The sequence below is a fragment of the Acartia tonsa genome, chromosome 15 (genome assembly GCF_053477335.1).
Source record: "Acartia tonsa isolate MP-2025a chromosome 15, ASM5347733v1, whole genome shotgun sequence".
NCBI classification, from domain to species: Eukaryota; Metazoa; Arthropoda; class Copepoda; order Calanoida; family Acartiidae; genus Acartia; species Acartia tonsa.
Genome location: NC_137274.1, coordinates 11,362,099 through 11,378,033, shown reverse-complemented (window position 1 = coordinate 11,378,033; position 15,935 = coordinate 11,362,099). Strand labels below are relative to the sequence as shown.

At 34.0% G+C, this 15,935-nt stretch overlaps 3 protein-coding genes across 7 annotated transcripts in view; 2 read left to right on the top strand and 1 right to left on the bottom strand.

Moving 5' to 3' along the window:
* The window catches only part of LOC145307655 (long-chain fatty acid transport protein 4-like), a 138,966-nt gene that overhangs the window by 60,841 nt on the left and 62,190 nt on the right, over positions 1 to 15,935 (bottom strand). The window lies entirely within an intron of this gene.
* Positions 458 to 2,006, top strand: LOC145306886 (zinc finger X-chromosomal protein-like). Its single transcript, XM_080149229.1, has 4 exons — positions 458 to 711; positions 1,035 to 1,154; positions 1,469 to 1,712; positions 1,988 to 2,006. The coding sequence occupies exons 1-4, from the start codon at positions 567 to 569 to the stop codon at positions 2,004 to 2,006; spliced, it is 528 nt and encodes a 175-aa protein (XP_080005355.1). The 5' UTR covers positions 458 to 566.
* LOC145307221 (uncharacterized) lies at positions 2,212 to 11,055 on the top strand. The gene is made up of 8 exons (XM_080149598.1): positions 2,212 to 2,307; positions 3,063 to 3,180; positions 4,565 to 4,825; positions 5,262 to 5,367; positions 5,775 to 6,017; positions 6,333 to 6,583; positions 8,369 to 8,451; positions 10,851 to 11,055. The coding sequence occupies exons 3-8, from the start codon at positions 4,645 to 4,647 to the stop codon at positions 10,992 to 10,994; spliced, it is 1,008 nt and encodes a 335-aa protein (XP_080005724.1). The 5' UTR covers positions 2,212 to 2,307; positions 3,063 to 3,180; positions 4,565 to 4,644; the 3' UTR covers positions 10,995 to 11,055.

The following is a 15,935-nucleotide window of genomic DNA, read 5'->3' as shown; positions in this document are numbered from 1 at the left end:
CAAACTGACCAATAAGTGAAGCGGCCTAAATTGACGAAAATTTTTCCCCTGTCATAATATCCATGTATTTTCTATATCCAATACCTTAGCAAATGTTTATAGTTTTTGGGGGGAATGGGGGGGGTAGTTTTAATATAGTTTTGAAATATATTGAAAATAAGGAGGGGAAGGGGTTATTTTTTTTTCATCTGCGGTAATATAACCCCACCTAAGCAGATCTAAAGTAAAAAATTGACAAATAAATAACCACCTCTCACTCCAACCCTCCCCCCTCCCCTATCCCTCACCGTTGTTTTCAATATATTTTAAATTAAGGACTGAGGGGGGGGGGGGTTCTCAGTGTGATGGCGAGGTTAAAAAATTCCATGGTTAATTCTAGACATGCTTAAAAAATACTCGAAAATTCTAATTTCGCGCGTTTTTCCTCTTGCAAGATTTTTTTACGGTGCCACATATGATTCAGTGTGGCGAAACAAGAAAAAAATTTGGAAGATTTATTGGACAATAATTTTGATCATTTGGAAAATGTTAAAGCAGAGATTGAGATTGATGTCAAAGAAGAAACAATGGATGTTAAAGATGACCCAAAAAATATTACAGAAGGCTTAAAAACAAAGAAAAAAGGCGGCAAAAAAGTTTCCACTTGTGATTTATGCGGCAAAACTTTTAATCGCCCTAGGAAACTGATCTGGCATATGGAGACCCATTCAGGCAAAATAGATAAAGTATAGAATTCTATTGTACAGTTGTCCAATATATATTTTGGGTTGTTTTTTAAAATGAATTTATGTTTTTATTTAATCTTGTTCACGGTTTTGCACATAATATAAAGTTTTAATTCATTGTGTATTGGTGAAAGATGGTTGAATGCGAGTGTTTCTGGCTTTTAGTAAGTTAATAAAAAAATCATTTATTTTAATGAAATAATTTAAAAATTTCATGCGATTTTACTAAAGTTCCAATCTTATTTCAGGCTATCCAGGCAGAATCTTCTACCTGGATTCTATTCTATACTTTATCTTCTTTGCATTCAGGCCATAAATTTAAATGTGCTGCATGTGATAAAGTATTTAAAAACTCGCGCGGCTTGGCTGGCCACGTCAAAGTTATTCATGAGGGAAAAGTTAAACATCACTGTTCTCATTGTGGCAAAGGTTCTTCATCAATTAAATCAAATTTAATTAAGAAAAAACTTGTCCAAAAGGTGGTTTTTACACATATATGTAAGAAATATAACCATAATATAGTATCAATACCTCTGGTTGATTTCGAAAGGGGGTTGACATTGCATTGTAAATTATAATGGTACCCAAACTTATTGAATTAAAATGGTACCCAAGGTTATATAAGTATAATGGTATCTGAACTTGTATAATTAGAATGATACCCAAACATATATAATTAGAATGGTACCCAAACTTTTACAATTATAATGGTACCCAAACTTGATTTAATTGACAATATACAGGATTCCCAACAAATGATTCTCTTGCAAGACATGAGAGAGTTCACACAGGTGAAAAACCATTCTCTTGTGACATATGCCACCAATCATTTGCTCAACCGGAGCCATTGAAAGAGCACAAAGTGAAGCAGCACATAGGTGTCAAAGAATTTGAATGTGACTCATGCCCCCAGGCTTTCTATACAAAATCTGCTATGCGCAAACATAAGAAAAGCCATATATCAGGGGTGTATATTTTGCATGTTTGGTACAATAGTCCCCAAAGTTTTGTAATAGCATTTTTTTTGTTCTCTCAAAATGTTAGGGGACTTTTTTTAATTTTGATTTGTTAGATAATTAAGTTGAGTGTTCAAAATTTTCAACCAATAATTTTAATCTGCTTAAGGGGTAATGTTGTGTATTATCATTGGGGATTTACTTCAATTTACCGGCAATTGTCTGGGGGGGGGGGGTAAATAAAAATATGGTGGAAGGGGAAATCAATGAATCTTGTGCAGAATATTCACCCCTGCCTTATTATAGGGGTGTATATTTTGTATGAGATCCCCTACTAAAGGGGTGGGGGGGGGGGGTGAATAAAAAATATGTGGGAGGTGGGGAGGAAATAAATCTTTTGCAGAATATACAGCCCTGCCATTTTATAGGGGTGTATATTTTGCATGAGTCCCCTATTAAAGGAGGGGGGTGAATAAGAAATATGTGGGACGGGGGGGGGGGGGGGATTAAATCTTGTGCACAATATACACCTCTGCCATATTATAGATCCATGCTCCTGTGATATCTGTGGTAAATCATATCAGAACAAAACTACTCTGGCTGATCACAAACGACGAGTTCACAAAGTAAGTAGTTCTATATACAGGGAGGGGACATTACACTTTGAATGTTTTCCAAAGTTACTGCTTTTCCTGTGCCTTAAGGCTTTGTTTACCACCAGCAGCTTTAGGCGTAGGGATCAAAGAGCAGATAAATGATTAAAACCGTTCCAAGACAAACATTTAAAAACAAAACAGTCTATAACCACCCCGGGTAATATAAGAAGCTTCCCTCAATTGGATCAGAAGTTTTTACATTCTTAAGCTTCAGACAAAAAAACAAAGTTGCCTTGCAATTTCAGGTTTTTATTCACTGCATTCATAACATAATTAATTTGAATCATGAGATATTATTAAAGGAGTAAAAAAACACTCTAACACGATCCTTTCAAGTTATAATTTCTATAACTTAAACCTAAAAAATTCAACTATTCACAGCTAACTTATTACAGTTTTGTCATGTGCTTTACTAGAAAAGAAACTTTTATATAACATGATTTACCTATCAATAAAAATCTTTATTTTAAGAAACTCATCATGCGAACTAAATTAAAATATTATTTCCTATCCAATCTTTACACAATTTCCACCAATGCTGAGGCCCGGTTGTTCTTCCACTGTTTTCCTGATTTAGAGAATATGGCTCTAGATTATCTTTATTTTCCATACAGGGAGGGGACATTAAACTATTCATAGTTTCCTCCAAAGTTTCCGCTATTTGTTGGCTTAAGAACTTTGGTGAATTATCTTTGATATGATTTGATATAATATTTCTATTATAGACGAGGAAGAAAGGAGAATTCAGCTGCAGCCAATGTTCTAAAGTTTTTACAAGTTTGTCTCTACTAGACAGTCATGTCTCCAGGGTTCATAGTAATTCTGAGGAGTCTGTCAAACAAGGTTAGTATTTCATAATTGATTGATAGATTGACAGATTGATTGATTAATTGATTGATAGATTAATTGATTGATTGATTGCTTGATTGATTGATTGGTAGATTGATTGATAGATTGGAAGACTAAAAAATGGATTATGCATAAAGGGGGGGGGGGGGAAATGTGGTGACTCGTGCCACGACATACCAGCAATTTTATTTTGGGTGCTACTCCCTTAGTTTTAGAGATAATTGGATGAAATCTTTTGGGCTGGGTCAGTAATTACCCCAACTATTGGTATCTTTCAAAAAAAACGGCGGCGGGACCGCCGCTCCCGCCGCCCGCCGCCACCAAAAAAAATTTTTTTTTTGCATTTCTCGCCGAATTAGGCAATTTGGAATCATTTGAGACCATGTTATTTTTTTCAAAAAATTTTCCCCTTACAAGCAGCCCTGCGGGGGGACTTTTTTTCAAATTCTCGTATATCAAGGTATATCTTAAATACAGTACTTCTCCTGTGATTTTGAAGATATTGAAACAAAATCTTTTTAGGTTGGTAAGTAAAACATATTTTAATTAAGAAAACGGCGGCGGGACCGGCGGGACCGCCGATCCCGCCGTCCGCCGCCAACAAAAAAATTTTTTTTTGCATTTCTCGCCGAATTAGGCAATTTGGAATCATTTGAGACCATGTTATTTTTTTCAAAAATTTTTCCCCGTTTTTTTTGAAAGATACCAATAGTTGGGGTAATTACTGACCCAGCCCAAAAGATTTCATCCAATTATAGGTTGGTAAGTAAAACATATTTTAATTAAGAAAACGGCGGCGGGACCGGCGGGACCGCCGATCCCGCCGTCCGCCGCCAACAAAAAATTTTTTTTTTGCATTTCTCGCCGAATTAGGCAATTTGGAATCATTTGAGACCATGTTATTTTTTTCAAAAAATTTTCCCCTTACAAGCAGCCCTGCGGGGGGACTTTTTTTCAAATTCTCGTATATCAAGGTATATCTTAAATACAGTACTTCTCCTGTGATTTTGAAGATATTGAAACAAAATCTTTTTAGGTTGGTAAGTAAAACATATTTTAATTAAGAAAACGGCGGCGGGACCGGCGGGACCGCCGATCCCGCCGTCCGCCGCCAACAAAAAAATTTTTTTTTGCATTTCTCGCCGAATTAGGCAATTTGGAATCATTTGAGACCATGTTATTTTTTTCAAAAATTTTTCCCCGTTTTTTTTGAAAGATACCAATAGTTGGGGTAATTACTGACCCAGCCCAAAAGATTTCATCCAATTATCTCTAAAACTAAGGGAGTAGCACCCAAAATAAAATTGCTGGTATGTCGTGGCACGAGTCACCACATTTCCCCCCCCCCCCCTTTTTCTTTAACACAATTTTTTTGTAGATCCAGAAAGAAGGAAAGGAAAATACTCCTGTGATATTTGCAATAAAACATTTCAACGGGCACACAACCACAAGTACCACATGGAAACACATTCAGATAAAGAATTCCTGTGTGGATTTTGTGGTAAACAGTTTAAGAACAGCAGGGGAGTAGCACATCATCAAGTAATTCATACAGAGGAAAAGTCATATTCGTGTGATATATGTGGTAAAGATTTCCACTTCCTAACCTCCCACAAAACGCACATGGCCACACATACAGGCAAAGAAGATAAAGTATATAATAGAATCCAGGTAGACGATTCTGCCTGGCTAGCCTGAAAGTCCTAAAAGTCAGTATGGCTTTCAGTAAAATCGCATGATTTCAGAAATTATCTAGATATATTAAAGCCTTTTTTAAAAATTTACTGAAAGCCAAACAGACTGGCTTTCGGTCATTCACAATGGATTAAATGTACAAAATTGAATTTAAACGTGAATTTAGTAAAAAATTACAAATTTTGACAAAAATAATGATATTGGCACTTTCAATATATTTTCTTTTTAAAAGTATTATTTCAGTTTTGTTAAAACTGTACAATCGTACAATTTAAGTTGGTTATAAGTTTTTTATTGCAATGCACAAGCACGCCTTTTCTTCAATTTTCCAATAAGTATTTGAGGTTTTCAATTATATACTTTATCTTCTTTGAATTCAGGAGCTAAACCTTTTCAATGCGACCTCTGTGGGACAGGATTCTCACAAGCAGGGGCTTTAAAGAAGCATGAGCTGATCCATACTGGAGAGAAGCCTTATCCTTGCAGGTTCTCTCTTTAAAATTATCTCTTTCTTTCCCTCTCTTTCTTTCTCACTCTATCTCTCTCTCCTTTTATCTTTGTCTCTCTCTCTCCTCTCTCTCTTTCTTTCCCTCTCTTTCTTTCTCACTCTCTCTCTCTCTCTCCTTTTATCTTTGTCTCTCTCTCTCCTCTCTCTCTTTCTTTCCCTCTCTTTCTTTCTCACTCTCTCTCTCTCTTTAAAATTATCTCTTTCTTTCACACTCCCTTTCTCTCTCTCTCCTTTCTTTCTCTTTTTCTCCTTCTCTTTCTCTCTCTCTCTCCTTCTCTCTCTCTCTTTCTCTCTCTCCTTAAAATTCTCTCTTTCTTTCCCTCTCTTTCTTTCTCTCTCTCTCTCTTTGTCTCTCTCTCCTCTTTAAGATTCTCTCTTTCTGCAGGTTTTGTGAGTCCAAGTTCAGAGATACCTCCACCAGGCGGACCCATGAACTGAGTCATACTGGAGCAAAGTCATATCAGTGTGAGGAGTGCGGCAAAGAATTCAGCCAGAAGGTTGGTCTAACTAAACATATGGATCTTCATACAGGATCTGGGAGACCCTTCAAGTGTCCACACTGTGCCCTGTCTTTTATTCAGGAGTCGAGCCTGCAAAAGCACCTGCCCGTACACACAGACCATTCCAGGTAGGGTTGGGCCCGGATACTTTTTTGGCCGAATACTGGATAGCCGGCTGATTTCTAATGCCAGATATCTGACCAACCTTTGATATCTGGCAAATTACCGGATATCCGGCATTATAAATCAGCTGGATATTTTTAACTATCCGGTATCCGAATACCGGATATCCGGCTGATTTCTAATGCCGGATATCTGACCAACGTTTGATATCCGGCAAATTATCGGATATCTGACAGTAGAAATCAGCTGGATATTTTTACTATCTGGTATCCGGTCGGATATTGAAAATGCCCGGATATCCATCCCAACCCTAATTCCAGGCGATATAAATGTGACATGTGCAACAAATCGTTCACCCAAAGTCAAAACTTGAAGTCGCACATGCGAGCCCATACAGGAGAAAAGCCATTCTCATGTGATATATGCAACAAATCTTACAGAAATCTTGACACGTTGAAAGACCACAGGAAAATGAAACACAGCGGCGGGGAGAAATTATTTAAGTGTGATATGTGCGAGGAATCTTTCTACAGTCGTGATGCCAGGCTGAAACACCATCGACAACACTCAGGTAGAATAATAATGTATAGAGTAGAATGTAATGTAGAAGCACACAGTGATCTAAAGGGATAAGACAATGGTAAATAATTTAATGTACATACCCAATGATGATACCAAAAAATAACCCTTTTGTAGATAAAAAATTAGTGGTTGAAACGTTTGAACACTCAACTTAATAAAAAAAAAAACAATCAAAATTCACCAAAATCCCCAAAGTTGTTAAGCCAACAAATAGGAAAACTTTATTATAAGACTTTTGGGACTAGTGTAATAAACAGCTCATTGTCCCCTCTCTAAGATGCACATATGTAATAGGAATCTGCACTAAAAATTTTAGTTGTCTATCTTCAATAGCAGCCAACAAACAAACACACAGACAAACTTTTTACCCCAAGGCCTTAGAAATGACGTGAGAGCAATGAAAAGAAAATTTTAATTGGTGGAAAAACCGTACACTTTTTTTTCAAAAATTCCTAAAAACATATTTACATGGAACACTAGAAATATTAGCATTAACATTATTAATTAAAATATTTAATTTTGAACCTGCCACATAAAATTTACTAATTGTGTGGTATCCGCCTAGGATAAATGGCAGACACCAGAGTTCAAATGACTACGGCAGTGTGAACAGACGTGGACACCTATACTATAGAGAAGCTACGCTTCTCTAGCAATCACTAAATAATAAACAGAGTCTATTCAGTTGTTTCTTTATTCAGGGTCTAAGGGTTACTGACGTTATATACAACAAATAATAAATACACAGATAGGAATAGATAATCATAACCAAAATCAATATAATACATATACAATAGTCAGTTTGGGCAATAATGATCCCCCATCCCTGGAAAGGGTGGGGGGAATTAACAATACAGCTTAACCATAATAAGGCTGTCAGAATCTATCATTAATTTTAGGCATAGGGAGGGGGTCGGCAGACCCCTTCCCCAGGACTCGGGGGAGGGCCCTCGGCCCTTCCCCGAACCCAGGTCAGGGTTGCCATAGGCATGGCTCACGGTTGCCGAATACCACAATTGTACATGTAGTTGTAGTGCGCAAATGCCCCGTAAAATTACGAGCAATGAATTTAGAGGATTTTAACAAAAAAATTGGAAGATTTTTTTTTTTGTAAAAAGAATTATTTTAATGACCTATCTATTTATCTAAACTGTCTTTCTACCTATCTAAATCATGCATCTATCTATTTATTTATTTAGCTTTCTATCCATCTATATATCTATCGGATCATGGAAAGAAAACGAAGTTGCCGGTTTCGTCGTTTTTTCACAGTAGCCTTTCTACTATTTCTAGCCCCTGCAGGGCTCTAGCCCTGCTGGGCAATCATTAACATTTACTTAACCTAACCTAAAATAACCCTTCAAAAGCTACTGTGAAAATACGATGAAACCGGCAACTTCGTTTTCTTTCCATGATCCTATCTATCTATATTCTATCAATTTAATCTATCTATTTATTTATCTATAGATTAATTCATTTATCTAAATATCTATCATTTTGTATTTAAAAATCCTAAAATATATAAAATCTCAATATTATTTTCCTGTATTACTACGAAACTGGATTATAACTGGTTCTCAGCCATACTGAAAAATTATATCTAGCATCATATTATATACAGTTTTCCACGAATATTAAAATGTAAAATGATAAGATTAAAAACCGTACCTTCAGCATCTTGGGGCTAATAAAAACTGGTTTTAATCTTATAATTGTACATTTTATATCCGCGGAGAGCTGTTTATAATATTATAAAATAACTATTATACTCCAGGTGTTGCCAGATATCCGTGTGTAGAATGTGGCCAGGGGTTTGATGATAGTGCTGCTTTTATTAGACATATGAAAACACATCAGGTATATATATATAGATAGATAGATAGATAGATAGATAGATAGATAGATAGATAGATAGATAGATAGATAGATAGATAGATAGATAGATAGATAGATAGATAGATAGATAGATAGATAGATAGATAGATAGATAGATAGATAGATAGATAGATAGATAGATAGATAGATAGATAGATAGATAGATAGATAGATAGATAGATAGATAGATAGATAGATAGATAGATAGATAGATAGATAGATAGATAGATAGATAGATAGATAGATAGATAGATAGATAGATAGATAGATAGATAGATAGATAGATAGATAGATAGATAGATAGATAGATAGATAGATAGATAGATAGATAGATAGATAGATAGATAGATAGATAGATAGATAGATAGATAGATAGATAGATAGATAGATAGATAGATAGATAGATAGATAGATAGATAGATAGATAGATAGATAGATAGATAGATAGATAGATAGATAGATAGATAGATAGATAGATAGATAGATAGATAGATAGATAGATAGATAGATAGATAGATAGATAGATAGATAGATAGATAGATAGATAGATAGATAGATAGATAGATAGATAGATAGATAGATAGATAGATAGATAGATAGATAGATAGATAGATAGATAGATAGATAGATAGATAGATAGATAGATAGATAGATAGATAGATAGATAGATAGATAGATAGATAGATAGATAGATAGATAGATAGATAGATAGATAGATAGATAGATAGATAGATAGATAGATAGATAGATAGATAGATAGATAGATAGATAGATAGATAGATAGATAGATAGATAGATAGATAGATAGATAGATAGATAGATAGATAGATAGATAGATAGATAGATAGATAGATAGATAGATAGATAGATAGATAGATAGATAGATAGATAGATAGATAGATAGATAGATAGATAGATAGATAGATAGATAGATAGATAGATAGATAGATAGATAGATAGATAGATAGATAGATAGATAGATAGATAGATAGATAGATAGATAGATAGATAGATAGATAGATAGATAGATAGATAGATAGATAGATAGATAGATAGATAGATAGATAGATAGATAGATAGATAGATAGATAGATAGATAGATAGATAGATAGATAGATAGATAGATAGATAGATAGATAGATAGATAGATAGATAGATAGATAGATAGATAGATAGATAGATAGATAGATAGATAGATAGATAGATAGATAGATAGATAGATAGATAGATAGATAGATAGATAGATAGATAGATAGATAGATAGATAGATAGATAGATAGATAGATAGATAGATAGATAGATAGATAGATAGATAGATAGATAGATAGATAGATAGATAGATAGATAGATAGATAGATAGATAGATAGATAGATAGATAGATAGATAGATAGATAGATAGATAGATAGATAGATAGATAGATAGATAGATAGATAGATAGATAGATAGATAGATAGATAGATAGATAGATAGATAGATAGATAGATAGATAGATAGATAGATAGATAGATAGATAGATAGATAGATAGATAGATAGATAGATAGATAGATAGATAGATAGATAGATAGATAGATAGATAGATAGATAGATAGATAGATAGATAGATAGATAGATAGATAGATAGATAGATAGATAGATAGATAGATAGATAGATAGATAGATAGATAGATAGATAGATAGATAGATAGATAGATAGATAGATAGATAGATAGATAGATAGATAGATAGATAGATAGATAGATAGATAGATAGATAGATAGATAGATAGATAGATAGATAGATAGATAGAAATTTGTTGTCTATAGTTCTTTTCAATAAGAAATACATATATTTAGTGAATATTATTGTTTTACTACTATTTTTAAGCCTTAAAACACACACCTTTACGGATTTTACCCGAAACCTACCTCTCTCTTTATAATGTTATCTTCAGTATGACTTAGAAACCGATTAATATCCGCTGGATTAGAACCAGTTCTCGACCATACTAAAAAGTCATTTATAGCATCTGATTACAGACAATTTTCCACGAATATTAAAATAATAATCATAAAATTAACTCCAGTTTTGTTAACCTGGGCCTTCAACACCACAAGGTAACAAAACTGGTTTTAATCCTATAATTTTTTATTTTATATCTGCGGAAAGCTGTCTATAATCCGATGCGATAAATAACTATTACTATAAAATCATGTATAGCATTGTATTATATACAATTTTCCACGAATATTAAAATAATAATCATAAAATTAACACCATTTTTATTTGCCCGGGTTTTCGACCCCCACAAGGTAACAAAAACGGTTTTAATCCTATAATTTTTAATTTTAATATCCACGGAAAGCTGTCTATAATATGATGCGATAAATAACTATTCCTAGGAGGGTAAAGAAGAAACCCCAAAGATAAGCTCAGCCAATCCCGCGTTGATGGATAAACCAATCAATCAATCAACCAATGACGATTGTTTATTAGATTCAAGCCAGCCCAAAACACAATCATTAAGGAAAGTTTCATTCCAGTAAACTGGTACCCAAAGTTTTATGAATTGGTACCCAAAGTTTTATAAATTAGTACCCAGTAGTTAATTAGTGGATTAGAACCTGTTCTCAGTCTCAATGAAAAATTATTTATAGCATCGTATTATATCCAGTTTACTAGGAATATAAAAAATTTAAAATCATAAGATTAAAACCATTTTTTAGCCTGTGCCTTCGGCATCTCGGGGCTAAAAAAACTTGTTTTAGTCTTATAAATATACATTCATATCCGCGGAAAGCTGTTTATAATACGATGCGAGAAATAACTATTATTATAAGTCTACCCCAGGGAGGGGGGGGGGGCAATGGGTTGTCTATTGCACTTGTCCCCAATGTTTTATCATAATGTTTTCTTGTTCGTTGGCTTAACAACTTTTGGGACTTTAATTAAATTGTGTTCGTTAAGTTGAGTGTTCAAACGTTTCAATTGTAATCTACAGAAGGGGTAATTTTGGGTGCCATCATTGGGGATGTACAACAATTTATCTTTCTTTCTGTATATCTATCTATCTCTCTCTCTTTCTTTCTCTCTCTCTCTCTCCTTAAATTTCTCTCTTTCTTTCCCTCTCTCTCTCTCTTTCTTTCTCCTTAAAATTCTCTCTTTCTCTCTCTCTTTTTCTCTCTCTCTTTCTCACACACTCACACAATATCACACAATAATGAAACTTTTTTATTAAAAATTAGTTTTTCTATGGAACCTTTAAATGCTGAACATATATTGGAAACAAAACTAGAAGACCAAATTTAAAATCTTTATATCCATCTATCAATCCATCCATCCATCTATCTATCTATCTATCCATCCATCCATCCATTCATTCATCCATCCATCCATTCATCAATCCATCTATTCATTATCTATCCATCCACCCATCCATCCATCCATCTATCCATCCATCCATCCATCCATCCATCCATCCATCCATCCATCCATCCATCCATCCATCCATCCATCCATCCATCCATCCATCCATCCATCCATCCATCCATCCATCCATCCATCCATCCATCCATCCATCCATCCATCCATCCATCCATCCATCCATCCATCCATCCATCTATCCATCCTTCCATCCATCCATCAATCCATCCATCTACCCATCTATTTATAAAATCGTTATTTCTTATTCATAAGGAAACTTTGGGGACAACAGTGTCCAAACTTTTCAACCCAATTTTTTAATCGACAAATATGGTTATTTTCTAAATTATCGTTTATTGATACATTATTGATACCATTGTGTTATCCCTCTAGATCCCTGGGTTTTTTATAATTTAAAGATTTTTTGTTTGTGCGTTGAGATCTCGCTAACCACTGAACCGATTGGGTTTTCCATTTTGAGTAAGCTCCACAATCACATAGGTCTAAGATATGATTTAAGGCTATTTTTTTAGTCTTCCTCCCCTAGATGTTAGGGGCGCATCGGCTAGTAATAGTTGAAGGTTATGCCTTGACCCATAAATTTGATCCTTTTTCCACTTTCAGATAAAGATCTGCGAATCTAAAGGGATAAGACAATGGCCGATAAATTCATATACATCCCTAATTATGATACAAAAAATTACCTCTTCTGTAGCGTAAAGTAGTGGTTAAAACGTTGAGCACTCAACTTAATAAACCAACCAATCAAAATTCACTAAAGTCCCCAAAGTTGTCAAGCCAACGAATAAGAAAACTTTGGGGACTAGTGTAGTAAACAGTCCATTGTCGCCTCTCTCGCTGTAGAGATCGTACCTAATGCCTTAAATTATTGTGATTTTTGTAACTGTTATTTAACATAAAAAATATATTTTGTTAAAATTTTTTTTCTAAATATTTTTTTCGTAGCGAAGTTACACTATAATGTGTTTTGTCCGTCAGTCGATGCTGAATGGTACGAAATAAATGAGAATTATTTGACAGTGTGTATTACTATCCTATTATTTAATTATGTTTGTAGCGAAGGATATTGCTAACCGCTGAACCGATATGGTTCTCCTTTACAGTGAATCTTCTTATAGGTCCTGATATGTTTTTAGGCCAATTTTTAGATTTTTTAAAAGTCTGGATATGGTTTTAGGCTATTTTATAGATCCTTGTGCCTTGTTTTAGAAATATTTAACGACTAAGATCAAATTATAAGGCTCTCCAAATTGTACCTGACTGTTAAGGGAATCATCATACCAAGTTTAAAATCAATAGGATATCAGGAATAGAGTATAACCAACAAGCATCCAAAATAATATTTGAGGGTAAATGGAGAGGTTGTCAATTTTACGATGTGTTGCCCCCCAACGTCAGCTGAAAAACTTCGTATAGGTTTCGTGATTTTTTACCAAATTAATTTCGTTATTGGTATAAGCTGATATAAAAGAAATTGTTGTAAAAATTATCATGTTTCAAATTTACAAACTGCCTTTCTGGTAATGATTATAAAGTTGTTACGCTTTAAAAATCGTACCTAACTATTACAAAAACCATTATGTCCAGTTTGAATATTATAGAACAATTCTAACCTGCCTAATTTGACAATAAAGACGCACGAAAATACACGAATCATAGAAGATTTTGCATATTTTTTTAAAAACTTTATTGCATTCATATATTTGATACATGTACAATACATTTAATAAATAACATTAAAATTTACAAAAATTATATGCATTGTTATGGACTAAAGCTAGGCAAGGAGCGAGGGGGTGTTTATTACACTAAGACCCAAAGTTTAATGCATTTTTTATTCGTTGGCTCAATACCTTTTGGTACTTATTGAATTATAGTTGGTTGGTTCATTAAGTTGAGTGTTCAAACGTTTATAAAACTAAATGTAATCCAAAGAAGGGGTGAATTTGTATATCATCATTGGGTATGTTTATTATTTTAATGGCTATTGTCTTATCCATTTAGATCCTTCAAGAAAATAATCAAATGCCTTGGTGAAGTCAAACCAACAATAAATGTATTAAGTGACATAGCCTTTGTACAAATAAGCAGTGATCTAAAGGGATAAGACAATGGCCAATAAATTAAATTTCATCCCGAATTTAGCACTTTTGTATACTACAATTAGTGGTTGAAACGCCTGAACACCTAACTTAATGAACAAATTAATCAAAATTCAATAAAGTCCCAAAAGTTGTTGTAATCATAAAACTTTGGGGACTAGTGTAATAAACAGCCCAATGTCCCCTACCTTCCTGCATATTGCTCCTATTTATCATGTTACTTTTATATACAGACTAGCGGCTACGCCCCCTAGAGGCCTCTAGGGGCATGTAATATTAGCTGTTTACCAAAAATATCCGCTAAGCGGCGTTTCCCGGTGGTGGTTCCCTCCTTCAAATTAGCTATAAACCTTCCCAGAACGAAGAAGAACCATATCAGTTCAGCAGTTAGCGAGATCCTTCGGTACAAACAAACAGACATCCTGTTACTTTAGTATAAGGATAACATTATATACAACAAATTATTGTACTAAATTTTACAAAACAAATTTCATCTAACATAATAATAACTTTTTAGGGCTTACATGTTCACAATACATTTTTTGGGTATAGTCCCTTTTGTGGCAACGCCTCTTAATGGGCGTTTCATCCTATTTTCACAATGGCTTTTGATGGTTTAGGTTAGGTTATATTAAGTTAGGTTATTGCCCCGCAGGGTTCGGCTATTGGCCCTGCAAAGGCTAGAAATAGGAGAAAAGCTATTGTGAATATACAAAGAAACGCTCCTTAAGAGGCGTTGCTACAAAAAAAGGGACTATACCCTTTTTTCTTTTGTGCTATTTTTTTGTGCTAATTCTAATCTATATAACAATAGATGTATTTTTGTTTGGCTATTTTGGCTGCTATTATAGATAATAGGCTAAAAGAGGTTGTTTTTTTTTCGCGTAAAATTTGAACAATAAAATACATCGAGTTCAATATATGTTAGAAATTAAATATTATTACCTAGTAAGGGCGGAATCCTCCTTCGATTTAAGTGATCATCTAGAGAATCCAGAGCATCATCCACGTGTAATGGGATGCGAAACTCTAACACCCAAGGATATTACGTTAAGTAACATCCATCAGACAACCAACCCTTTGACTGCACGACCTATCTGAGAAGTCCTAACTGTGCATGGTATAAAGTTGCGCCTGTTTTTGGGCCTAGGCATTCTCCCTACTCTGGCTATTTATGTCGCGCACCTGACATAGCAGCAGTAGGAAACATTTTTAACGTCTATAGTTATGACTCGATGTTGGCCCGAGATATTCGAACCTATCACCTTCCCAGCGACGAGCGGATGCGCTACGTTTAAAGCCACGATCGCGGGTAATTAAATGCTATGGTATGCATTTGGTTATAATTAAGACCAGTTTGACCTTATAAGAGCATTTGACTGGATGTATACCCTATTTTATGGTGAAAAATATTAATCTCTTAGTAGTGAAGATTCCTATGACAATTTTAAACTAGATGTCTTTTATTGTTCAAATTAAAATAGTTTATTCAACATTTTCTTTAAAGACGTAACTATTCACATATAAAATAAGACAACAAGGATGACAACATCCATAAAAGCAAAGCTCTGAAACGGTGGGACAAAAGAACTTTAACACTTGAAGAGTATCAGAACTGAAAAGCATAGTATAACAGTCAAAACAAAAATGTAGGAAAATTTGTTAAAAAAATTACTAAAATACATACCTACATTTTTAGTACTTGAATAGAAATGCTTCTGCTTACAACATTGTACTATGTTGTCCTAGGAATCAGTATTACAAAAATCATATAGATAGGGTAATTATATCACATAAAAAATTGTAATTAAAAAGGAACATGTTTTAAATGGACGTACAGACTTTCTGGTAACGATTGTAGAGTTGCTACGCTTTCTAAATCATATCTAACTGTTTTAGCAATCATCATGCAAAGTTTCACATCGATAGGACAATTCTAAC